This window comes from Schistocerca gregaria, chromosome X (genome assembly GCF_023897955.1).
Source record: "Schistocerca gregaria isolate iqSchGreg1 chromosome X, iqSchGreg1.2, whole genome shotgun sequence".
Taxonomy (NCBI): Eukaryota; Metazoa; Arthropoda; class Insecta; order Orthoptera; family Acrididae; genus Schistocerca; species Schistocerca gregaria.
Window position 1 is genome coordinate 205462750 of NC_064931.1, and position 27616 is coordinate 205490365.

A 27616-nucleotide genomic window follows, 5' to 3' on the forward strand; every position below is an offset into this window, starting at 1 on the left:
GTACGCAGTGATATATTGCTGGGTTGGAGATCGGTTTCACGCTCTAATATTCAAACTCCTGTCCTCAGTGGGAGAGAGTGTAATTGAGTAAGAGTCTTTCCATATTTGATGATATGTATGGCACTTTGCGAGGTTTAGTTATCGGTGCAATATGGCGATCAGTATAAAATGGTTTCTTGCACTGAGAGCCACATCTGTAGAAAGAAAGAAAAGGTGGACGACGGTGCTTCCCTAGGACTGAGGAGAATCGTGACATATACCCGGTGTGAGTGTAGGCTTACCATAATTTTTTCAGGTGCTGTACAGATATAATAAATAATTGTACTGTTTGTGTAAAATGTGTATATATTGCATTGTAAAGTTGCTGTGGCTTATGTTGTGCAAAGTGGGTATATATTGCATTGTAAAGTTATTGTGGTTTATGTTGCAACATGACTAGAGAGTATGACTGTGTGTCCTGTCATGAGAGACGTATAGATTCAGCACATCAATACCCGCAGGGGTATGAAAGAGATTTTTTTACATGGAAAATTATGTGTGCTATAGATGCTGAGATTCGTTCCAGAAGCACAGCCCACAAGAGGAGACATTACCTGTGCATCGATAGGTGTCAGACTGTAGTAGCAACCATAATATTTAATTGTGGTTTCACTGGTAAATATGTTCCTGGCTTCCAATATTCTTGTGAGTCTCTTATGTATTTGATGATCTGTAGACAACTTTGCGGGTTTAACTGTCAATGCAATTTAGCGATCTGTGCAAAATAATTTTCGTGTTAAAAGTCTCATTTGCGGAAAGATGGTTCTTTGATACATGTGGCATCAGTAATTCGGCGGGTAAATTCGATAAGAACCAATCATAATCCTAAATTAATTCACAAGACATCCATTTTGCTGGGATATAGGAGTCTACCTAGAGATGGGAACGTCTGTGTGTGTTGGAAGCAGGAAGGGTAACACGTGACGGATGGGGTATCACGTTAGGACCGCTGGGGAGAGTGCATTCGATGTTATTGTACACTAATTTCGTAAACAGGTTCTGTTATGGCAAGAATTTCCGTGCATACAAGCTGAGACATCACGAAAACTTCTAGAAAAGTGTGCATTAAGTAATTCTGTGACACTATGCAATTTACTGGAGTTCGACTTGGTTAATATTTTAGATAGGCATGTGGCTTCAGTATAACATTAAAACATTGCTAGATGTGCTTGCGATGATATGTAGCTACATGTGGCGATGTGTTAGCCACACGTCACGCATGGTCCTCTAGAATCGCTAGGGAGAAAGCAGCTTTTGCTATTTCGGAATGGATTTCTGCAGTGTCGCTCGCCAGTTAGCTCTTCACCGGACCGCACATAGAGGGAGGGTAGCGGCGAACACACATCTGCACGGCCCACCTTACAGCGTCTGCGCTCTGTAAATAAGTATTCGCTCCCATCCAGTCGCGTCATCAATGGCGCCTAGGTGACCACATATTTCGAGAGGAATTTCTCAGGTACCAAGTATGAAAGGGATGTCACATCGTCATGCATGCAGGACCCGAACGGGCATCTGTGTGTCACTGCATCCCAACTTCTAGGAGCGTGTGTTGTAGCCTCCTGTGCTGTCCAATGGGCAGAGGATGGCACGCGGTGTCTACGTACATTGTTAGCATGTCTGTTGCATTATTTTGTGAGCAGATCTGTAGGCTGCGCTATACGTTATTTGTACAGTTTATGAGTACTGAGCGAGTCTGTACATCAGTGTACTGTATTTTTTAGGATGAGTCTGCATGTCTGTACTGAATTGTTTGCATGCCTGCAGAACATTATGAAGGTGTAGTTTACAGGTATGTGGGCTGTGTGGCGTGACCCCAAGCAGGTGTTTTGTATCAGTGTGGTAAATATACTCCATCCCTAAATAAATTGATCCAAAATAAATAAAGTACACTCCTTCCTTACTTTCTCCAGCAACCTGGCGCAGGCTGAGTCATTTTCGCGCCATTTTCCCCCTCCAGACCACCCTCTTGGATAGCGTCACAGGAGGGATGACAGCACCCTCTGTTGGCTGTACTGTGTACTAGGCCAAGTTGAGTCTAGATCTCATGGTGGAAACACTCCCTGCAAAATAAAGACTTATTTCCAGCACAGGCAGAGTCGTTTTCCAGGCATTTTCCCTCACCCCAGACCGCCATCTTGGGTTATGTCACGGACTGGATGATAGTACCCTCTGGTGGTGGTACTGTGTACGAGGTCAATCGGTGTCAGGACCTCGTGGTGAACACACTGGATGGCTGTACTGCATCAAATTTTTTAAATAAAGACTGGTGCATGATTTTGACAGTTGATGATTAGGAAGCATGTTTGCAGAGTCTTTCAGATGGATTATTATTTTGACAATTTATGGGTTGTTTGTCTCTCTGGACATAAAGGTATTGCATTATTTATGAGTGGTTTTCAGGTCTGTAGGTTGTGCATTGCGTTATTTTGACAGTTTACAATTAGCAAGCGCTTGCGCAGAGCATTATACATGAGTTATTTAGGAGAAGTTTGCAGGTCTGTATGTTGTGTGACATGTCAGAGTGTGTGTTATGTATCACTGTGATAAATATACTCCATACATAAATAAATTGTTCCAAAGTAAGTAAAGTACACTCATTCCTTTCTGCAGCAGCCCAGTTCAGCCTGAGTCCTTTTCTGACCAACCCCTAGGAAGAGGAGGCAGTTGGATGACCTAAGTTAGTCCAAATGCCTTTCTTTCCCGCCATTTTCTTGGGTTAGTAGAGACAGCCCAAGTGACCTTTCTTTACTGCCAAAGTTCAAACTTCCCGCCATTCCCTAGGACGAGGAGTCAGTCAGGTGATTTATATTAGTGGAGGTAACCCAAGTGACCTTTCTTCAGGCTCTGGGTATACAACAACATATCTAATTTTGCATGATTTGCTAGAATATCATACCATTTTCGCAGTACTTCTCGATATCAAGCACATATCAATATCGCTTGCATAGCAGTACCGTTTGTGTGATAATTCTGAAGATATAGACTGGAAATTATTTCTCTAGAAACCCGAAACTTTAGCTAGGTGGGACATGCTGAGTGATACATCAGAGCATGTGTTCTGTATCACTGTGATAAATATACTCAATTCCTAAACAAATTGTCCCAAAATAAACAACGTACACTCCTTCCTCTCTCCAGCAGTCCAGTGAGGGCTGAGTGCTTTTCCGACCAATATCTACGAAGGGGTGGCGGTCGGGTGACTTAGGGTAGTCAAAATGCCCATTCTTTCCCGCCATTTTCTTAGGTTAGTAGAGATAGCCCAAGTGACCTTTCTTTACCTCTAAAATTCAAACTTACAGCCATTTCCTAGGACGAGGTGCCAATGGGCTGGGTGACTTAGGTTAGTGGAGGTAACCCAAGCGGCCTTTCTTTCCCGCCATTTTCTTAGGTTAGAGGTTGCATTGTCCTGATGGAATTTGAACATCCCACCAGGGGGGCATGGCAGTGGGCGTGGCACTTTCCCGATATCTTGGATAACGGTACTTGTGTCATCAGCTGACGTCACGGCCGCCATCTTGGATGACGTCATCAACTGATGTCACGGGCGCCATCTTCGATGACGTCATCAACTGACGTCCCAATACTCTCGCCTTTTAAGGCTGTTCCGATATTTACTTCTTTTTGAGTGGCATTAAGTAGCTTTAACTTCAGTTTTTTATCTGTGTCTATGAATATGCGTGTTTGTTTGTGAACTTTGTGTTTGGATCAGCATGTCGAGACGTTCAGTAGCATGGGAATGGATGAAATCATATCACTGGATAATAAATTATCCTAAAGATAAATTCAATGCGATATATAGTATCTGCAAGGGTGATTGATGTTATGAAACCATACTAATTAAATAAACTCATAGAAAATTAAAGAATGATGACAAATTTCTCGCTTCCAACAAGTGACCATATATGCTTAAATAGCAAGTGATTAAGTCACCAAACAATTAAAAATAATTTTGTCTTATATGCATTCTTTTCATATCGCCGAAGCGTTTACAGAAAAAGAATTGTTTTATCGGTGATGGATGCAAACCACTGTCAAAGAGAGTTACAGTGCTACAATAAATTTAAATAAAATAATAAATGTTCATTTATTTAAATATACATTTATAATGTGGCGCCAATTATTATCCTTTTAAAAACCAACTAAAGACCCATACTTAACGCCCGAATTATGAAAAGTTCGTATTTAAATAAAGACATATATTTCAAAAATACTTCATTTTCAGAAACATGTTTTTATTCGCCTCTCCTTGAAAAAAAGGACGTTATTTGTATCCAAGAAAGTTATATGAGTATAGCCGAAATGGCTGAAAAAAAATTGTAAACGAACTCACTCAAATCCGGGGACTGGTTGACAACATTTATGTAACTGCGGTAACTATCAGTGGCTTAGGTCAGTCAGTTGTCTCAAATTAAGCGAATCCACTTAATTTTTTTAACGATGTTTGAAGAAATAGACGGCTGTGACCATCTTGCATTTCTACTAAATTTATGATAAGTATTCACAATTGCGGAATCTTTCTTACATTAGCTGCTTCATTTCTGAAGATATTATCTACTGATGACACATGTAAATTTATGGCGGACCTGGACTACAACTCAGATTTTCCACTTCTCGCGAGCGATCACCTCTGCTACTACGGCTGCTAGAGTACGCTTCCAGGACCGACCCAAACTTCCACATGTCATACTGTCTACAACCCCATCGTTCGAAACTTTGATTGGATTTCCGCGTGAGCGTTTCAAGGAGATAAACATATTCGACGTTAGTATTACGATCGTCATTTTGCGGGTCAAGTCTTGTGATACTTATTTATAACGATATCTGAAGAGAAAGGCATTGGTGATGATCTTGGAGCTGTACTAAATTTATGAAATTGATTCGCAACTGCGGAATCTTTCTTGCGTTAGCTGCATGAGGTACGAAGATATTACCTATCGGTGACACATGAAAGTTTGGGTAGGTCCTGGAAGCGTGACAGCAGGGAAACGCAGGTTCGGGTTCGAGTCCCGATCTGGGGCAAGTTTTCATGTGTTACGAATAGGTAACATCTACATTACCTAATACGCCTAATGTCAGACAGATTCCGCAATTGTGAGTAAATTTCATACAAACCAGTTAAATCATGAGAGGGAGTGAAAACATTTATTTAGTTGACATGGCCGCAGCGACTAGTTTCATTCGAGTGAAAAAAAAAATTGAGTGGAAGAAAAAAAATCAACTGGTCAATCGATTGTTAAAACCAGTCGACTGTCTGATAACTATTTAACACATCCGTTTCTTAAATGAGAGGTGACACTATTACGTATTTCGTAGTTAATTCCTTAACGTGTGTCTTCCGTGAAATAGTGTTTCGTTGAGCCAAACCAAAGCCTCGGGTAACCATGTACATAATTGTCCATGTAAGCATCGTGTGTAGATACTTTCTACCCCAAGCAATCTGAGAGCTCACAAGAGCAATATCTCTGGGAGAGTGAGTTGGGTGAGCAGCGAATCGTTAGAAGTGTGATAGGTGGAGAAAGTGCATGGTGTGATTTGGGAATCAGAGGAATGTGTGTAGGTCTTAAGCGACAATATGCACATGTAAGAAACAAAATGAAGAACGACAGGCACCAGTGACGTTCAGAGTGTGTGTGTGTGTGTGTGTTTGTGTGTGTGTGTTTGTGTGTGTGTGTGTGTGTGCGCGTGTGAACCGTTCTGCCAGACCAGAGCGATTCAGAAACAATGAAACTATATATCAGATTATCAGGAAGAGTCAAAGCTTCTCTTTTATGTGTGCTCTGCTCATTAACTATGTGGTGTAGATTGTCTCGAACAATTAGGTGACTACGCGAAGTTGCCTAGGTATATATTTATTCCAATCTTCTGTCAGTCCACCTCCTCATTCTCCCTCTGTACATCACCACCTCCCATCATTCTCTTCCCATGTTTTCCTGCTCTTCTCTTTGCCGATCTGCTCTTCCCCCCTCTCTCTGACCATTACCTCCACTTCCCCTCTCTACGTCAATCTCCTCCTGATCCCTATTTCATCTCCTTCTCCCCTTTCTTTATTTTTCTCCTCATTGCCCTCATCTCTCTGGCCTGCTCCTCCACACCCCTCTGTGTCCATCTACTCCCACCCTCTCTGCACATCTCCTCCCCCACACCTTCTCTTTCCACGCCCAAGTTATGAGGCCCATTCCACAGCTGGCTAGTGGTTCTAACCCCACAGTATTTCTTTCCAGATGGTAATTACTGTAATATGCGTAACAAGCTTGGTTAAAACCGATTAATGGGTGTAAGAGGATCCTTTCACCTGCGTCTTTGCGAGAATATGCACATTTCACACATATTTCACACGTTTCACACATGTTTGAAGATGTATTTCATCTGTATCTGTTGCGAATTTCGAGCTGTACTTTCGTTTTGACGCAGCTCGATCTTCATGGCGCCACACCTCCTGGAAAATGTGTCATACAGTGATGTAATTTTGCAGGTACATTCAGTGCTGTTATTTGGATACTGTCTGTGAAGTGTGTTGCGAACAGAGTTGGTAATACAGACGTAATAAATTAAAAGTCATGCATGATGCGGCAGTTTTTGACGCATCTAAATGCTTATGACGTCAAATCTTCTGATGTAGGTGTCATAAAATGATATAATTTTGCAGGTACATTGAATGTTATGTGAGAATAATATCTTCGTCGCGAAAGAAAAGTACTAGGAAATTAAAACGTCATGCCTGATGCGGCAGAGTATGAACAGCGGAATTGTAGCAAGCGACAAACTTATTTCCTTTCATCATTTTATGACGCTTGTCAGAGAGAAAAAGTTTTTGAGGGATTTGAAATTATGTGTAGAGTTTGTTATAACTCACTAAGTACTCTCATTTGCAATTACTGGATGAAGTCTGGGTGTGATCGCCGGGTGATCAAAAAGTCAGTATAAATTTTAAAACTTAATAAACCACCAAATAATGTAGATAGAAAGGTAAAAATTGACACACATGCTTGGAATGACATGGGGTTTTATTAGAATAAAAAAAAAAACAACAAAAAGTATTGCTAGACGCTTGAAAGATCTCTTGCGCGCGTCGTTTGGTGATGATCATGTGCTCAGCCGTCAATTTCGTCATGCTTGGCCTCCCAGGTCCCCAGACCTCAGTCCGTGCGATTATTGGCTTTGGGGTTACCTGAAGTCGCAAGTGTATCGTGATCGACCGACATCTCTATGGATGCTGAAAGACAACATCCGACGCCAATGCCTCACTATAACTCCGGACATGCTTTATAGTGCTGTTCACAACATTATTCCTCGACTACAACTATTGTTGAGGAATGACGGTGGACATATTGAGCATTTCCTGTAAAGGACATCATGTTTGCTTTGTCTTACTTTGTTATGCTAATTATTGCTACTCTGATCAGATGAAGCGCCATCTGTGAACTTTTGTATTTTTTTGGTTCTAATAAAACCCCATGTCATTCCAAGCATGTGTGTTAATTTGTACCTCTCTATCTACATTATTCCGTGATTTATTGAGTTTTCAAATTTATACCGACTTTTTGATCACCCGGTACTTGTGCATACATTCTGTTTTGTAATATGTATGGATTTGTGTGTGACAAGGTGCAAAACCTACATGTAAGTGTTTTGTAGTACCGATCGAACAATTTAGAAGTGAAATGGGAGACATTCGCTTAAATCTGGACAAAAAAAGTCAATAATGGTGGACCAAATTATAAGCTTTTGTCGCCATAACGTAGAGCTTGTGTGGACAAGGAAACACTGCAGGGTCTTTCTGGCTGCTGCCTGGGGAGCATTTTGGGTACTCACCGTGGGGTGAGTCGCCAGCCGTGGCGTCTGTGACGTTGACGCGGTAGAACTGCGTCAACAGTTGCTTGTACTGCGGCGACAACAACCCCGGCGTGTGCACCGTCGCCATGCTGAACGCGCCCGCCGCCTCGTCCGTCAGCGACTCCGCCGAGTGCTGCGAAGCAAAAGCACGCTCTCGCAGGTCCAAAGCTGGCACAGATATTATCAGTGACGAGTTCATATAAATGGTTCAAATGGCTCTAAGCACTATGGGACTTAATACCTGAGGTCATCAGTCCCCTAGACTTAGAACTACTTAAACCTAACTAACCTAAGGACATCACACACATCCATGTCCGAGGCAAGATTCGAATTTGCGATCGTAGCAGCAGCGCGGTTCCGGACTGAAGGGCCTAGAACCGTTCGGCCACAGCGGCCGGCGAGCTCATATAACATTATATGTTCTGGTTCTTTAGTTATTGCTGTTTGTAATTCAATAGTTGTATGAGGTGTAGTCGTACAATTTTAATTGTCATCTCAAAAATAAAGTTAGGTAATTAATTTATTTTTTGTTTCCTGGTACACTTCTGTCCTACGACACGTTGAAATCCGCCTGCCACAGTTCCTTAGCACTCTGCTAGAGGAGCCAAAACAAAATGGCACAGCCCATTATTTAGTGGAGTGTCGTGCGGTAATTTGTTTTCTGAAGTTGAAAGCGTACAACACTGTAATCTGACGCTTCCTGGCAGAATAAAACTATGGATTAAAACTATTGAAACTCGCACCTGGGACCTTTTCATTCAGTAAGAAAGTGCCCCACAAACTTTTTTTTGAGATCGGGAAGTAGTTTCAGACCAATACCTGAAGATACATACAAACGCTTATCTATGTATTACGATGTTGAAAAAAATATTCATAAGTTACGACGTGGACGCCCCCTACCAGTTTCCGCAGTTCATAAGCGTGCGTTAGTGACCTTTTTTTATGGAACATGAGAGGGAAATATAAACTCTATTTACAAACAAACAATACACCAAATTGTCAGAGAACGTCACAAAATACAAATGGGGAAAAATGACCGTTCCTTGTAAGCAGACGGAAGGTAGGGATGATGGAATGTGAGTACGTGTAGGTCGTCTCCGGCTCGAAGATAGGGCGGAGGGCGGAATGGGCCAGGATCGCCCGGCAGGCCTGGCCATGGCGTTATCAACTCCACCAATCAACCGGACCTCGACAAGAAGGGACAATCAAGGAAGGAGACAGTTGTAAGTATGAAATTTCATCGTGTGACACAGCAGTGGTAGGTAGGGGAGACGGAAATAGGAAACAAGGACAGTGCAGCATCAGGCGCTGCGCCCGCCACGGGCTTGAAAGCCAGCGGCTGTGGCCGAGCGGTTCTAGACGCTTCGGTTCGGAACCGCGCTGCTGCTACAGTTGCAGGTTCGAATCCTACCTCGGGCATGAATGTGTGTGATGTCCTTAGGTTAGTTAGGTTTAAGTAGTTCTAAGTCTAGGGGACTGATGACCTCAGATGTTAAGTCCCATAGTGAAACTTCCTGGCAAATTAAAACTGTGTGCCGGACCGAGACTCGAACTCGGGACCTTTGCCTTTCGCGAGCAAGTGCTCTGGTTAGCGGGACAGCTTCTGTAAAGTTTGGAAGGTAGGAGACGAGGTGCTGGCAGAAGTAAGGCTGTGAGGACGGGACGTGAGTCGTGCTTGGGTACCTCAGATGGTAGAGCACTTGCCCGCGAAACGCAAAGGTGCCGAGTTCGAGTCTCAGTCCGACAGACAGTTTTAATCTGCCAGGAAATTTCATATCAGGGCACACTCCGCTGCAGAGTGATAAGCTCATTCTGGAAGTCCCATTGTGCTTAGAGCCTTTTGAACCATTTGAACGGGCTTGAAATAACCACGGGGTGTTACTAGCGCACCTCGACAGCAATCTAGCCAACCACGCCAGGCACATTGTAGCACAGGAGGGTTTTGCTCAAAACTCCAAGGAGATAACTGCTCAAAATGGCGCGGTAAAGTGAACGTCGTTCAATTACCTCATGGTCAGTCTGTAGGAGGGTCCCAAGACCGAGCCACGACTTGGCCCCGTCTCCATAAAGGTAAGCGACTGTCCATCCTGTGACCGAGACTATTGCATGAGTCTTGGCTGCAGGGAAACACACGTCCTCCGCGCGAATGAAAACGTAAAGTTCGACCACAGATGAAGGGGCGCAGATGAAACAGGCGACCATTTGCCGCCCCAGCGTCTTGATTTCACGAACACTGGCGCGTGCCCAGCGCTGGGCGTCATCGTCTACCGAGTGACAGGTGGAGCGTAAAGGAGTGTCCATCAAACCAGTCGCTTGTAAACGCCGGTTAGTGGCGAATTTTCTACAGGCGACATGATATGGTGAGGCTCCGACTGATGTCGGGAGGTACGGCTGATGAAGTTTGCGCCACACCGCCTTACACCTCGGTAATGGATACTTATACTTAATCTTAACGTTGTTGCAATGTACATCACCCAGTAGTTGCATGTAGAAATATTTTGGAAGTGGGGGGGGGGGGAGATTGTACATGGAAGGCAGCAAGTACATAGCTAAGGTCCACAAAAAAAAAAAGGAGAGAGAGAGAGAGAAAAACAGATGCGTAAATAGAGGCGCAACATTCCCTACCGACACCGGTAGGGAGATGGAGGCTGGCGTGTAAATGTCCAAGAGGTGGCACATGAGTGAGTTCCCTGTGCCATATCACTATTTGCGCATGGTGTTCAGATATAAGGCCGCTGCACAACCCCGGGCTTTGGTGGTGCGTTCAAGTCCCCCAGCCGACCAGGGGAGGGTGAGTATATCAAATTTGACCTTAAAAATGTTACCAGCCCTCAGGACGTAGCCCAACGCGGTCTGTAGGCTGTGACCAATCGCTGAAGACGTTAGAAAGACCTGTACTACGTGCACCAGCTCGGAAACTACACGCACATTCAGATATTCCACATTATGCAAAGCATCGAGGCAATGGAGGCAATGTTGCTGAATGGCCACGCGGATGACTTGGAGGGAACGTCGAAAGTTGACCACGGCGATGCGACGGGTGGTGGACATACAGATGATGCCAAGGTAATGGAAGCTCTGGACGCAAGGTAGAGGCGCCAGTTCTTCTTGTGTGAGTTCGCATCCTACTGGCTTCTCCGTTGATTTGGCAACACTCAAAGCACTGCCTGCCACGTCCCATACACGGAGATCAGATCAAGTATGTGCGTGGTTTCTTCCTGTGACAATACCGGCAGCAACAAGTCGTCTGCATACACCCAGCGGAAAGTGTTTGTCGCAGGGTGAATCCTGACAAGTGCTTCGTGAGACTCCAATCAAGTGGTCCCAGGGAGCGAGCATAGAGGACCATCAATAGCGGACATCCCTGAGATAAGAAACGGCGGATCGGTACCAATCTGGTCATATGGCCGTTAGCCTGAGCAAGGGAGCGGGCATTGGTGTACAGACGTCGTAGGGTACCAATGAAGGGGGCCGGGAAGCTCATCCGTTCCATGACAACAAAGAGGCAACCATGTCACACACAATCAAAAGTGCTGTCAAAATCGAGGGCCACTTATGCTGCACAGACATCGCTCGTAGCTGCTAGAGCAATCACATCTCGACATTCACCAGTGGCTGTCTGGGCATTGATGTGTCCACCCAGCGGCGTTTGTTCCACGGATACGGCACTGTGTCGCCAAAATACATGCAAATATCTTGTAGTCAGCATTGAGTAAGGTTAGGGGGCGGTAATATGCAGCCATATTCCCCTGCGATGGCCTGTCAATTGGGACGATAATGCCTTCGACAAATGGCGGTGGAACCATGGGGGCTGTTGTCAACAGTTCGTGAAACATCACAGTCAGTCTTGGCGTCACCAAATCTTGGAACACCCAGTAAAATTCCACAGGGACACCATCCAAGCCAGGCGACTTGTTTGGATCACCCTTCGCTAATACATTCTTGACGTCATCACAGGTGATGTCCTCCATCAGAGTTTCCGCTTCGATGCCCAAGATGGTGCAGGTGATTGGGACGAAATCGGCTCCAAATTATAGCTTTCATGTTGCACGTACTTGTGGATGTGGCGAAAGTATTCCAAAAACCAACCACAATATCTGCCTGGCTGGGGATGCTTTCTGTCAGTCACGATGTAGTGCATTGAGGGGTCTTCCTGTGATACCTTCCTTGACAGCGAGTCTTCACGACCACTACCTGTAATTTGCCATGATCAGTGCAGTTGTGCGAGCCTCTATCCTGTTGATATCCATCTGAACAGGCGGAGAGAATGGTTGCATGTCTAGGTCAGGAAGCACAGCGAAGTAGAAGTGTGTTGTATGACGATTCCGTGCAGACACCTCCCTGCCAATCTGCATCAAGACTCACCGTATCGCAGGCTTGGCGCACTCCAGCCACCAAGCCATAGTCGCCGTATATGCGTTCGCACTCTGTCCGAACCTCTACGACACGCTGCTGGCAGTCAGGATTGGTAAGGTGTGTGGTGTTTAATTTCCATGGTGAATGACTGCCACGGGAGTATGATGGTGCTGACGTATGCACAGTGTTGTGAGAATGCCAAGGGCCAGCGTTCTGCATCTTGGATAACACTGGATAGCCTCAGGGAGACATAAATCCTATACAGGCGACTTGCAGAGTGGACCATCTGATAAATATAGTCTTGTACATCGTCATGTCGATTCTCCTATGTGTCACAAAGGGAAAGATCGAGGATGACAAAGCACAGCTCCTGGCTCCTGGCAGGGGGAGGGAGGGAGGATGAGGTGTGGTTGTTGGTCCTTCTAATGCAAAACACAATTGAAATGTTCGTGGCGGCCAAGGAAGAGTGGAGTGATCTCCTCAGAGTAAAATCGATCTAAGTTCCACCTATGGCCAGAACCAGATGGAGCCTATACATTTACAATGCGGGTGTCCTTCATGGTAAGTTCCATACCCTTTGCGGATGACAGGTACATGACATTTTCAGCGGATATGCCGACACGAACATAGGAAGACAGAGCCTATACATTTACAATGCGGGTGTCCTTCATGGTAAGTTCCGTACGCTCTGCGGATGACAGGTACATGACGTTTTAAGCTGATATGTTCACATGAACATAGGAGGCTGCTTAGCGCGCAAGGTCGTCACCAGGAGAGGCTTTAGAGGCGTAACCGGCTACATCTGGCTAGGCGGCCAAATGCATCTCCTGAAGCAGCACGACGTCAATGTCGGAAGACCGAATCATTTCCCACAGAAGTTGGAATTTCATCCGCGTACTAATGTTGTTGATGTTAATCGTACCCACTTTGTACGTATGAAGCTGTGACCCGCTGCGAGGGGGAATGCCGCCGGTAGGCAACCGAAGGGGGGCAGCCTGGTGTCCCTGAAATCCACTGCTGGTGCTATCGTTTATTACTCCGTTGTTTATTACTCCGTTGCGGGAACCGCTGGTACCTGGGCGGAGGCGGTGTGTCCTCGACGTCGCCACTTCATGTCGATGTCGTCGGCGCCTCATATGTGTCCATACGACCCATCGCAAACATTGCCGATGGCGGCGGCAGAACAGCCGAGCTGCCAGTTCAAAATTGGTTCAAATGGCTCTGAGCACTATGGACTCAACTGCTGTGGTCATCAGTCCCCTAGAACCTAGAACTACTTAAACCTAACTAACCTAAGGACATCACACACATCCATGCCCGAGGCAGGATTCGAACCTGCGACCGTAGCAGTCGCACGGTTCCGGACTGCGCGCCTAGAACCGCGAGACCACCGCGGCCGGCAGTTGCCAGTGGGGCTGAGATTTTCCGTATCGTCGATTTGATCAGGCATTGCAATTGTCACTTCTGGTCCGTCAGTCAAAGTAACACCGTTGTCCTCTTCATCTTAATAAATCACCGAGGTGTCACCAGGTCGATCGGCCACTGAATTCAGGATGATAGCCGAGGCATCCCTGGTCAGAGGCTTGCGCTTCTTTGGTGAGCACTGCTTGCGCACCTGACCTTCATTATAGGAAGAAGGGAGGTATTCCCGACGTTCCCACACAAAAGCTGTCTTAGGAACGATGAGTGTTGAAAGTTTCATCGAAGCGTCCGCCACGGCGTTGACAGGCGTTGGTGCGGTAGGAGCAGGGAGGGACGCAGGCACCTCCGTTCTGTCGAACTCCGCAGATGGACGTGTCAGTTACGACAGTAGCTCTGTTGGCCGTCGACCGGTGGGAGGAGAAGTGAGGGCCATGGCGTAACTGGCAATCAGAACCGCTGATGGAGTCTCTCTAGTCGTCTCAGCGGGCAGCAGTTGAGTGATGCGCCGTTGCAGGCAGTCCCTACAGAGATGACCCTCCTTGACACGCCTAGAGCAGGTCTTGAGTTGACTGTCGTGTATAACGACCGCGCGACACCTATTGATGTTTAAATAGAACGGCGCGTTACAACGAAGATCAATCGTGATCTGACGGACCCAGTTTAAAACGGTGCCTTATTGAAACGCACCCAGTGGTCTGCGGCGTGACCACGAACCACGCCGTAGGGCTGGAATGCCGTTATGATTTCTGCCGCCGGCAGCTCGAAAGGCAGCTGAAACTCGTGTATGGTACGAACGGACTGAAGATTTTCTATTATAGAGAACACTAAATGTCATTGTGAAAGATGAGAAATTTTCAGATGCAAAAGTTACTTCGGATGTGTGACGAAGGATTATTATTATAGGACCATTACTTATCACAGTATGAACTAGTCGATAACGTCTGAAGTTCCGTGAGGTGTTTCGCAGATGATGCTGTTGATACAGAAAAGCCACAAGGCTAGAAAAGTGCATCGAAATGCAAGAAAGCCAGTAGAGGCTCGACACTTGGTACAGGGATTGGCACTTGTCCCTCAACATAAACAAATGTAACGTATTGGCACAAACAGGCATCAATACTCACTAATTTATTATTCCACGATTGCAGAACAGTTACTGGAAGCAGTTACGTCCATAAAATAGATAGGTATATACGTAAAGGGCAGTTTAAGTAGAGAGACCAAATAAAAATAATCGAAGTAAGGCATGAGACAGTCTGAGATTCATTGGAAGAATCTTCAGGAAGTGAGGTAGCTTCAAAACCCTTGTTCGATCTACACTTGAATACTGCTCGTGAGTCTCGGATCAGTACCAGATATGACTGACAGAGGAAAAATCAAAGTTCCAAACAAGAGCAGCACATTTCGTTATAGGGTCATTTAGTTAGTGCGATAGCGTCACAGAGATGTTCACTCAACTCCAGTGGCAGACTCGGCCAGAGGAGCGTTCTGCATTGCGGTGCGGTTTACTGTCGAAATACCGAGAGCTTCTGTTCCTGGAAGCATCTTCCCACATCCATCTCAAGAAAGGACTGTGAAAGTGTGAAAGTAAAATTCGAGAGATTCGAGCTCACGTGGAGACTTGAAGAATTGTTCTTCCCACAAACCTTTCGCGACTGGAACAGGAAGAGGAAAAGTGACAGTCGTACACAACGTACCCTCTGCCACAAGCTATACTGACGGAAAAATCGCAACACCAAAGAGAAATTAATGTAGAGTAATGAAATTTCGTGAATACATTTGTCCAGGTAACATATTTCAGGGATTAATACTGCAAAATCACATACCTTTAATGTAAATGTGAGGTAAGCCATTGCAGATGTGAAATACTGGTACATTAAAAACCGGTGCAACCACCGGAATATTAAATGTAAGTATACAAACGTGCAGGCGCCAGATCTCATTTTGTGGGTTGAAGTTACATACCTGTTGCACTTGGTCTGTCAGTACAGGGACGGTTATTGCTGTTTGTGGATGACGCTGGAGTTATCGTCTTATTGCCCCATATGTGCTCGACTGGAGACAGATCTGGTGATGGAGCAGGCCAAGGCAACATGTCGATACTCTGTAGAGAATACTGGGTTACAACAGGGGTATTTGGGCGAGTGTTATCGTGTTGGAAAACACCCACAGGAATGCTGTCCATGAATGGTAGCACAACAGGTCGAATCACCAGACAGGTGCACAAACTTCTTCCTGCTGCTGCTGTCATAAGAAACAGCACCGCCCACCATAGCTCCAGGTGTAGGTCCAGTGTGTCTAGCTCGTAGACAGCTTTGTTGCATGGCCTCAACTGGTCTCCTTCTAACCAACAAAAGCCATCACCGGCACCGAAGCTGAGCCAGATTTCATTAGAAAACATAACAGACCTTCACCCTGCTCTCCAGTGAGCTCTCTCTCGACACCACTGAAGTCGCAAATGGCGGTGGTTGGAGGTCAGTGGAATGTATGCTACAGTGCGTCTAGCTCGGATGTATCCTTCAATTAGCCGATTTGCAACAGTTCGTTGTGTCACTGTAGTTCCAACTGCTACTCATATTGTTTATTCAGTACGATGCTACGGAGCCATACGTCGAACACTTCCGAGTCTTCTCGTTCGTCCTACTAAATTATGCACGTAGCGGAGCTGCTGAGTGTCGGTGGCTGAGAGAAAGCCAGCCCTCGTCGGCTCTGGGTGGAGATGTGCATTCTGTTCGGCGCCCGGAGGAAAAGTTAAATGGCTCTGAGCACTTTGCGACTTAACTTATGAGGTCATCAGTCGCCTAGAACTTAGAACTAATTAAACCTAAGTAACCTAAGGACATCACACACATCCATGCCCAAGGCAGGATTCGAACCTGCGACTGTAGCGGTCGCTCGGATCCAGACTGTAATGCCTAGAACCGCACGGCCACTCCGGCCGGCGGAGGAAAAGTTAGTTCTGTTCAGCGACCAGAGAAGAAGAGTATTCTGTTCAACTTTTGTTCCTTCTCCAGACTAGCTCTCCGTCATGCGTCTGTGCGCCTTCGTTGTGTCAATCAGACGATTTTACAAAACCAACAATTTCCGGGTTTGCAATGTTAACCTATGGAAGGACTTAGTCTGAACAAGTCTTGTTGACGTTCTCCCTCTCCTATCGAGTTGTCTATCGAGCCAATCGGTTGGCTCCACGTTTAAGAGTTTCTGGAAGCAGGACTCGGCTCCTCCACTTTACTAATTTATGACTACTAACCAGTAAGGAGTCTCGTTCAAATTTTCAACGAACTGGCTGGACTGTCCTATTGTTTCTTACAGTTCTGCGAGGTGCTTACCACTTCACACCACTCGTTTCTGGGAAGGAAAGCAAACTTCTTGTCTCAAACAGATACGCCTGGCTGTACTGGTATGCGAAGCTCGGTGAGTCGGCTGAACTGTTCTGCCACTACGTTATCGGGTTTTCCAGGAGACTTCCTGGACCGCATCTATTGCGAGATACGGTACGCTGAGCCTCTGAGTTTCACCGCGGGCGGCGCGCTAGACTCGGAAAATGCGGTGGCTTATACGCTCGGCCGCACTGGTCCCCCTGATACCTGGCCCTTAAGCCGCAGAGGATGGTTGCTCCTGGGTGCTGAAAGGAACTTCGCTTTACCGCGGAAAACAAGATTCTCATGCAGTGTCTTGGTCTGGGGTTCTCCATTCACGAAATCTTCAGAAAGATTTCTATGCAACTACTAGTGTAGGGATAGAGAGAAGTGTGGTGTGCGTACTGTAAGACCTTCAGTACACACACCATCAGATTATTTGACCTGTCACTCTAACGAAGTAGGCGTGTGTCAGCAATATGTCTCGTGGTCTTATCGTAGCGTGTTTATCTTCTGCCGTTAGGTCAGACGATAGAAATGCCTCTTGCACGCTTGATGAAATTTCACACACATTTATTAAAATAATAACAAGCATAAAAATTACTTAACTTGGTTCTGGATGCTATTTACAATTGACAATCTGAAGTTCCTTTGGTACTGGTACGTTAATCTTATTCTCACATATATCTCTGATACTTGACAAAAGTGTCTATACATTTATCTTCATGGCTATGTACAGGAATATGGTAATCTTATTAGGCGCGTTCATATATCACTGCACGAGTGTGATCCGCGAGGAGAAAATGTTCTACGTCAGCAGCAATCTCATTGACTGCGTTGCATATTAATACGCGGATCGGCGGAAGCAGTATTTGGTCCGTCTCTATGGTAGCGCCATCTCGTAGTGCGGAGACGGACAAGCGCTGCGCCTGCGCTGTTGTGCTTAGCGGGGCGCGCTCTAGTGGGAAAGTTGTGTACGCGCTGACTACGCGGAAATATGTACACAACAAGAAGTAAGATGTTAATTGATGTCCTAATCTCCACAGTCACTGAATATTGCTTTCTATAAACATGGGCATGTATCAACTAGCCGCAATCTAACTCGCACAGCCGGCCGCTCTGACAAAGCGGTTCTAGGCACTTCAGTCCAGGGCCGCGCTGCTGCTACGGTCGTAGGTTCGAATCCTGCCTCAGGTATGGATGTGTGTGATGTCCTTAGGTTAGTTAGGATTCAGTAGTTCTAAGTCTTGGGAACTGATGACCTCAGATTTTAAGTCCTATAGTGATTAGAGCCATTTGAAGCATTTTGAACTCGCACAGAAATAATTAAATTCACTGTGACAATATAACACTATATGTTTCAGTTCACTAATAGACTGCCACTTATTGCAAGCCTCTGACCTCCATGTTCTGTTATGAGGTGTAGATGGCTAACACATTGTCGCCTACTCATGATTTCACTGTCCTTCCGTAGGAGCTTAAGATATTAGCATGCGAACAGTTGACCAGCTTCGCCGTTTGCAGGCGCTGGGTTGTAAGAATCTCCTCTTTGTCAGTCATTTAACCCTTTAACTGCTGTGGACGTGTTTACGAGCGCCACCAGTCCTTCTACCTGGTACTCTGAACGTGTCTACGCGTACAAAGGTGCGCGCGTTAACACGTCCAGAGCAGTTAAAGGGTTAAGTGGATTTCCTCATTCGCTAGAATGATTTTCCATTCGTCTTTGGTCCACTTAGATACTGCCCTTACCGCGTCACGTACCCGCAGCGCAACCACGTGACATCCAATATCACTGTGGGCGGTGGTCATAATGTTTGCGCTCATCAGTATGTATTAATATCTAACATAAATTTAAGTATTAGGAATAATTTTCGGGCCGCCCAGTGTGGCCGAGTGGTTCTAGGCGCTTCAGTCTGGAACCTCGCGACCGCTACAGTCGCAGGTTCAAATCATGCCTCGGGTTCTAGGCGCTTCAGTTTGGAATCGCGTGACCACTACGGTCGTAGGTTCGAATCCTGCCTCGGGCATGGATGTGTGTGATGTCCTTAGGTTAGTTAGGTTTAAGTAGTTCTAAGTTCTAGGGGCTGATGACCTCAGATGTTAAGTCCCATAATGCTCAGAGCAATTTTGAAGTATTTTCGGCTGGTATTCGTACGTAGTGTGAAACATGGACGATAAACAGAACATCCAACAAAGGAATAGATGAGTGTGAAACGTGCTACAGAAGAGTGCTGGAGATTACATGAGTGAATCAAATAACTAATCAATAGGTTCTGAATAGAACTGAGGGGAAAGTAGTTGTATTGTATAGTTCCACTAGACGATAGGATCGGGTTAGAACACAGGCCCTTGGGTGTCAAGGAACAGTTAATTTGGTAATGTGGAAAGTGGGGTGGTAAGGGGATATAAATTGCAGAACGAGACCAGGTCTTGAATAGAATAAGCAGATCCAGACTGATTTAGCATGTAGTAGTTGGGCTGATATGAAAAGACTTGGGTAAGAGAGAGTAGCATGGAGAGCTACATAAAACGAGTCTTCAGACTGATGATAACAACAACAAATATGGTATTTCCAATGTACTATACATTTTAAACCATGCGTTTTCTGTGTCCCACCCTGTATTTACTACTTTTCATGAAATATCCTATATGTAAATGGAACATACAACACGGCAATGTATACAAGGAATGGTGATAAAATTTTAATTATCACCCAGAAAAAACTAAGATGTAACCATGACATTTTATGATGGTGTTAGTGTTTCTCTACAAATAGATCCTTCAATACAGTACATTTTTTCCAATGATGGTAGGAACGCTGGCTGTAGAAATCTGCATTTTGGCTTTTCTGGAAAAGTTCAAGCTCAAAATTCACCTTGTCGTAATTCTACAAATAGCTGCCATGCAATGGTTTCTTCAGCCGAGGAAAAATTCGAGTGGTGCAGCAAAACTTTTATAGCTCAAAGAAGCAGCATGTGTGACAATGTCGTGTGCAGAATGAGCCTGGCGTTGTCTGGGGCAAAAAACCGCTTTGGAGAGTTTCCTCCGACGCCTTCTCTGGACCGTCTCCCGTATCCTTGCCAAGAGATTTTGGCGGTGTGCTACTGTAAACCTATAACGGTTTACCCCTTATGAGTATAATCTGTCAGCACCACACCATGACAGTCCTAAAACACGATGATGATTGGGTCTACGGTGCTGAATCCTCATGTTTCACTATTCGTTTTGCTCCTTCGTCTCGGGATCATCGTGATACACCCAAAAATCCGTCGATGGAGATTAGATGGCTAAGGAAGTCATCTGGACTGGCCTGACAGAGCTGCAAAATTTCCGCTGGTGTTTCAGTTCGGTCGGCTTTTTGAACTGGAGTGAGCAGCAGTGGAACCCAGTGGGTGATGAATTTTGTCGTTTTCAACATGTAGTGAAAGATGTTGAAATCTGATCCATTAGTGACTACTAGCTTTTCCCCTGTCGCCTCGATTGAGATACGTCGGTCTTCGCGCACCAGAGTCTCTTCTTCTCTTATGATTCCTCCTTCTTTACAGAGGCTCACATTCTGGAGCACGACGTTTAAAATCCGTGTCTGGCCATCCTAATTTAAGTTTACCATGTTTTTCCTAAATCATTTAAGGCAAATATTGGGATGGTTCCTTTAATAGGGCACGGCCGATTTTCTTCTCCAAGCATTCCTAATCCGAGCTTGTGTTCCGTCTCTAATGACATAGTTGTCGACGGGACATGAAACACGAATCTTCCTTCCTTTTCTTCACAGAAAGAGCGTCTGCAACTTCGTTCTTCGTCAGACTTTTCTGACCAAACTGGAAGCGTCTTTTCCGCCTAACTACTGTATCATACGATGGTGCATTTTTGCCGTTACTTGCATCAAATCAACAACCGTTTCAAAGACAGAAAACCAATTACCGCCCTTTGTCAGTGGACTGGATGTCCGCCTCCCGTAGCTGAGTGGTCAGCGCGACGGACTGTCAATCCTAAGGGGCCCGGGTTCGATTCCCGGCTGGGTCGGAAATGTTCATCACTCAGGGACTAGGTGTTGTGTTGTCCTAATCGTCATCATTTCATCCCCATCGACGCGCAAGTCGCCGAAATGGCGTCACATCGAAAGACTTGCACCAGGCGAGCGATCCACCCGACGGGAGGCCCCCGCCACACGCCTTCATTTCAGTGGACTGGGTCATTTTTCTTTGACTCTTCTAGCGGCGTTCTACGATCTTGTGGCGCGGGGATTTCAGGATGGCAAAAGTGATAATTAAAACTTTTTGAATACCTTGAACGTGTGGGCTGTCAGTCATCTCGACTTGAGGGTCCTAAATCATTTTGAAATTCGAGCAGTTAGGGTGCAAGTAATGACGATACCCACCTCGAAAGTGTCGAAATAAGCCTTGAAGCCGTCGCGCAGAGCCTGTCGCTCTGCCTGCGCGATGCCAAGGGCGTGGTGCAGCTCCCGCGCCGTGTCTCCACTAGCTGCCTCCAACAGGATCCCCGCTGCGCTCGCCACGCCGAACGGCGCCAGGACCAAGTTGTCCCGCCCCGGCGACAGTGCCTGCCAACACACGTTCTTCTAAGTCTCTGGACTGTTCGCTTTCATAATTACACTGTGAAAAATGAAAGGACCACTTCTTCCGAAACTCCATAATTATCTCCCATTCCGACGCATAAGTCTGAAACTTGGCTTGTCTACAACCTTCTTCTGCAATGATGTAAAGGCATGGCACCCGCGCCGTCACCCTCGAGAATGGCGACGCTTTAAACGGCAAGGAGTGGACACATAAAAAGAAAAGGCGACAGCTAAGAAGCTCGTGTTACCTGCAAGATGGATTAATGACGTCAATTGATACCAAATTTCACTACAATTCTGCCCAACGCCACCATGCACGTGTAGCATGATGGGAAAGTCGTCGCACCCTCTCTTACCCACATTTCAACCCATCTTTTGACGCTACGATGGAGCCCAGAACCACGACATCCATCTTTGAAATCAGGCGATTTTCTTATGAGTGGCTGACTAAAACATTTCAGACACACCGCCGCTGAGAACTGACACGAAAAATCCTTAGGGAGCGGCGTAAAGGGCGTCAATCAAACCATACCTTCGCTTGGGACGTTGATTCCCCCACATTTCGCGGTCGAAAAAGACAGTTCGCAGTGCTATGAGCAAGGGGACGATGTTCTTGACAATGTTCGACACTGCTGGCACCCAGTAGACGTTTCAACCCTACTCTAAAGACATCGTGAGGCTGAAATCCCATTGAATGCGATATGATCAAAATGGTTCAAATGGCTCTGAGCACTATGGGACTCAACTGCTGTGGTCATTAGTCCCCTAGAACTTAGAACTACTTAAACCTAACTAACCTAAGGACATCACACACATCCATGCCCGAGGCAGAATTCGAACCTGCGACCGTAGCAGTCGCACGGTTCCGGACTGCGCGCCTAGAACCGCGAGACCACCGCGGCCGGCGCGCTATGATCCATTTAGAGTATAGAGCGATTGCAATTTTTATTTTGGTATACAGGATGGAAGCACTAAAGACTGTTGAGAACTTTTCGGTGAAATCTAAACGAGATCCGAAGCAGAAATACGCTTTTGTGCTTTTTCATCCCTCCTTTTCAGCGCCCTACTATAGCATGATTACTGTGGCGGGGTGGCGGGAGGAGGGGGGAGATGCAACATTAAGATGTACGTGAATAAATAGCAAAGATCCCTCCAATTCTGCAACATCCTCAGTGCCAGCCACGCAGCTCTAGCACCCATCAGGTGGTGTTTGCTAGCTTTGAGGCACTAGAGCAGCCGTATGGCTGAATTAGTGTCGAACGTCGTGACAGGTACCCTTTGCCGTTTTATTCACGCACACATTAATGTTTCACCCTCACCCCCACCCCCACCCCCACTACCCACATACCTCGTAATCACACAATAGTAGGACGCGGAAAGGGAGGGATGAAAAAGTATAAAAACGTATTTCTGCTTCGGGTCACTTTCACATTTCGCTGGATGGTTTTTAACAGTCTCAAGTGATTTCATTCTGATATCCGAGTAAAAATCCAAATTGGTTAGATCATGTTCAGCGGGGTTGCAGCCCCACGATGACCTTAGAGGGTAGAAACGCCTAGAGAGTGGCAGCAATATCGAACGTTGTTAAGAACGTCGTCCTTTTTGTCATCGCATTGCGAACTGTCTGTTTTGACGGCGAAATGTGTGGGAATCAGCACCACAAGAGAAGGGATGATTTCGTAGAAACCCTTTATGCCACCCTCTGAGGCTTTTTCTTGTCGATTTCACGTGGCAGTGTGTCTGAAATGTTTTCCACGGCCACCCATAAGAAAACCGCCTGATTTCAGTGCTGGGTGTCGTGATTCTGGACTCCACTGCGGAGGCGTCAAAAGTTGGGGTGAAATGTGGGTAAGAGGGGGTGAGACGACCTTTCCATCGTGTGACACTTGCATAGCGGCATTGGAAATAATTGTAGTGAAATTTGATGTCACTATGGCGACATTAACCCACCTTACAGCTAACAAGAACTTCTGAGCTGTCGCCTTTTCTTTGCATGTGTCGGCCGTCTGAAGCGTCGCCAATCCCGAGGGTGATGATGCACGGTGGCACGGTTTTACATCATTACAGAACAAGGTTATAGGCATCTCTGGGCCAAGTTCCACACTTACGCGTCCAAATAAGAGATAATTATGCTGTCTCGAAAAAGTGGCACTTTCGTTTTGCTGCGCGGTGCAGTATCCAAGATGTGAACTTAACAAACATGAAAAACTTAGATTTTATGGAATCGATGGCTGTACAGACTACTGGTTTGTATTATACTTAACAAACAGAGCGTAAAAAGTGATGCTGAATAATCCGACTATAAAGGAAGGAAAGAAAATTTTATTAACTGGTGACAAATTACAAAATAAATCCTCCAAGGTTCAGTTTTGGGTCAACTCCTATACTTTTCATATGTAAATGACTTTTCACTTAGCACATTAAGGACCAGACATTTCTGTTCAAACTTACTGATGTGGACGTGCATTATGAGCTGCCTGATTTGTATGCAGCTCACACAGTGTAATTGTCTTGCAGGTCCTCCAATCATTTTTCGGTATAGTCGTCTGACTATACAAAACCACATGTTTTCGACTAGCTCTTTTGTTTCTTATGTAATCATAAACAGATTTACTTATCATAAATTTTTCGTCGTTTCTGTTTCACTCTTTCAGTGTTTGAACATATAAAGTTTCTCTACATTATGAAACAACAATTTTTAAGCATGCGAAAAAAGTACCAATTTTTATAAACTATAATACTGATGTAACTTCAAGCTACATGTAAAAATAATCATTATAGTATACCAGTTAGTGTGCACAACAATAAATCCACTGTATCACACAAACAAATAATTTACCTATTTCTTCGGTTTCCATTTGCTGATGTGCTCCTTTGTTATGATATTTACTATCCTGACTATGCACATAGCACTGCGCTGAGACGCAGACAGTTTTCAAATATTATCACTAAGCTCTTCGACTTGGTTTATTTCGGAGATCTTATCCTTTACAGTTACTGTTTCATACATTGTATTAACCTTGGCGCTTACATATAAACCAACTTTCCTAGTACTTTTTTAATGCGTAATTCTGCTTTCTGTGAATCGGAACCCTAGAAAGTTTTGCAAATATACTTTGTTTCACTTATTTTTATGCGGGCTGCACAAACTCTACAGGGTATCGTAGGAAATTTATTTTTTCAGTAGTCTGAAATGGACACAGGTTAACGTTGCTTTATGTCACCCGACAGTTCTCCAATGTGGATCATTACGTGGTGCTTTCCCTGTTTCACTAGGGGATGGGTTGGTCATATATCTCTCTGGTTTCGGAGAGCCTTCGTTATCATAGTCGGTAATTCAGTATTTCGCCACCAACTGAAGAAACGGCTTGTACTTTATTTTTTCTCGCGATTCAAGGCATTGTAAATTCTAAATAAATTGAAAAGTCCATGGTTTATTAGGTAAAGGACGATTTTTTTGTTAATTTCGTCGTTTTACTGACAGTAGGAGAGTAAGAAAGATATGCGCATGGTAACCTCCTTTCATGCGGACATTTTATTGTTTTACGCAAACAGGCATCAGTCTATGCTCTCCGGTTTTTTTCTTCAGTATTTCCAAGAGAAGTCCCATGACCTGTTGATATTATTCTGCCATCCCGCTTGTCTCTGGAAACGAGGAGTCAAATGCCACCTTATCTACAGAAAACTATGTCGCCTCTCTTCATTCTTTGTCTTTCAGGACATGCGGTAAACTTCTGTTTCCACTAGTCGTACCACAGACTTTGATTTTGTTTTTCAGTAACAACTCTGCATTTGCGTTGCTGTTACGTATAATAATTATTCTGGTAGATATGGTGCCCACCAAGGTCATGGTTAAGAACTGAGACTTCTTCTTCCAGTTTCGTCCGTTCAGCAGTGTCAGCCTCCATATTACAAATATAGTTTGTGTCACTCTCGCACAGCATCCTAACAATTAACCCACAGTTTTTAATCTTTGCAGAGTTGCACGTTCGAAACCTCAGGTGCCTCTCTGTGGAATAATCCCCTCTTCCAATGACAACTGTTGCTTTGGATTTTTAAAATGTTCTGAATTCATTGAGGAAGTAATCCGACATGAGTTGAACTTTGAAGAGCATGCCAGAGCTATTGTTCAATTTCGTGTTGTCATTAAAGTGCCAGAATTTCCAAGTCTGTTCAGGTCTATTGCGACTCATAGTCTGTGAAAACATTTTTGTAGCTAGTAGGGGGTCTGTTGACCAATAATCTTTCTTGTTTTCCATTTGTTGTTCGTCCCATTACAAGAATTAGGTTAAGGAATTTCTTCATGCCTCTTTCTGTAACAGACGACTACTTGAGTGCTATAGGCCAGGTGTACGACTCCTTGCAAAACGGTTCAAGCATGTCATCACCAAACGTCAGGATAATCACAGAAGCTTCAGAGTCATACTACGATGGAAACTTAATGGCTCCAGAATGACAATGAAACGGTTCTATGTGTGACTGAAAGTGAGTTTCACATCAATCGCTGTTATAAATATGACAGGATGAATCATTCACAAGAACAGTCCCTTGAGTGTTATTGTCAGAATCACTTGAAAACACTGCCACTTAAGCTTCTTTACAGGTCCAATTATGTCACTGTCACTGGAATCCTCCCCCGAATCATAAATATATTTCTCCACAGTCATCCAGATCTTCATTCTCATTAGGAACATTTCAGTACTCGTTAGCAAAAACCTCAGAAAATATTTCTAATTCGTTCATTTACTTTCGTTTTCTGAATAGGACCATGGCTAAAAGCAGGCGTAGCTTCAAGACGGAAATGGTAACTGTTGTGACTGACAATTTGCAATTTTTCACAAACACAACTTTTATTGATGTAAGTTCACAAAGGTGATGACTGAACAACAAAAGAAAGGTAACAATAACGATGCTAGTAAAAGTCCCATAACTGAGGCAAACAAAAGTTCACTTCTAAATTTCCACAAAGGTTTATGGTAACACACACACACACTAGTAGAGTCCAGTTCAGAGACGAAGACGTAATCTTCAGCGGTCGAAGTCGGCTTCCGGAGTGAACTGAACTTTGGGGCTGGTTCTAGCCCCTAAATAGCTGTCTTCAGCCAATCAGGTAATTGCGTAGTGATACTTCCTGCAGGCCGTGGCTCGAGCTCCCCCTGCAGGTACTAATGCTCGGAATGTCTGTTTCCATTATCTTGTATGTAAATAGCCGGCGTTTACCGGGGTGCTTTTGGTACGCCTTGGACATAGGCAACCTCGTCCTGTGTGGTGTAATATGGGTTGCCAGCCCTCAGGGGCTACCTTGGCTCCGGTATAACAGTAACTATCTGAAATATCAAAATAGACTCACAGTGCTAAATAAGCAAACGGTACACTAAGAAAGTAACCACTGCTACGTTGGCTATGGGTGTGAACACCTAACTAGATGAAGTCAAGAGGCTGCATGTTGTAAACACGAGTTATCTCGTGATCCGCCCGCAACAGGTGTCGCGTGAAACACGAGTAAAATGTGGATCTGTCCGCATTGCGTTAACATCCAACAAGCGGTATTGGTGCTTTCTGTAGTGACCGTGAGCCGTAACGCCTGCATGCAAGACGTCCCTCAAAGCACGCAAGATACACAGTGCTGCCAGGTCACCAGGCGAAGCGAGCAATTTCTAGCGGACTACGTCAGAGGTCGCTAGCAAATCGGTACTGTGTTTCACGACACGTATCACGTTGAACAAAGAGTGAGGCGCTTACTATCACAGTAGAGCAGGATATGAGTCGTGCTTAGAGGCTTAAGAGACATAGTGTGTTCGATATTTGTTCCTGTGAGAGTTGCAGTTCCAGTCTCAGTCGCAATCGCTGCTCCTGTTGATCGCAGGTCGTGGCAAACCAAACGGCGCTATGGTTGGCCCGATAGATGGCGCTGACATAGGTAAAACGCCTATAAACTGCGTTTTTAAAATAGGAACCCCGTTTTTATTACATATTCATGTAGTACGTAAAGAAATATGAATGTTTTAGTTGGACCACTTTTTTCGCTTTGTGA

General features: G+C 45.1%; 1 protein-coding gene across 2 annotated transcripts in view; it reads right to left on the reverse strand.

Moving 5' to 3' along the window:
- LOC126299187 (intracellular coagulation inhibitor 3-like) overlaps positions 1–27616 on the reverse strand; it is a 165578-nt gene that overhangs the window by 60281 nt on the left and 77681 nt on the right. For both annotated transcript variants that reach the window (XM_049990963.1, XM_049990964.1), the window contains exons 3-4: positions 21385–21567; positions 7852–8005 (exon numbers count right to left, since the gene is read on the reverse strand). In XM_049990963.1, coding sequence (XP_049846920.1) covers positions 7852–8005; positions 21385–21567 — 337 coding nt within the window. The remainder of the gene's footprint in view (positions 1–7851; positions 8006–21384; positions 21568–27616) is intronic.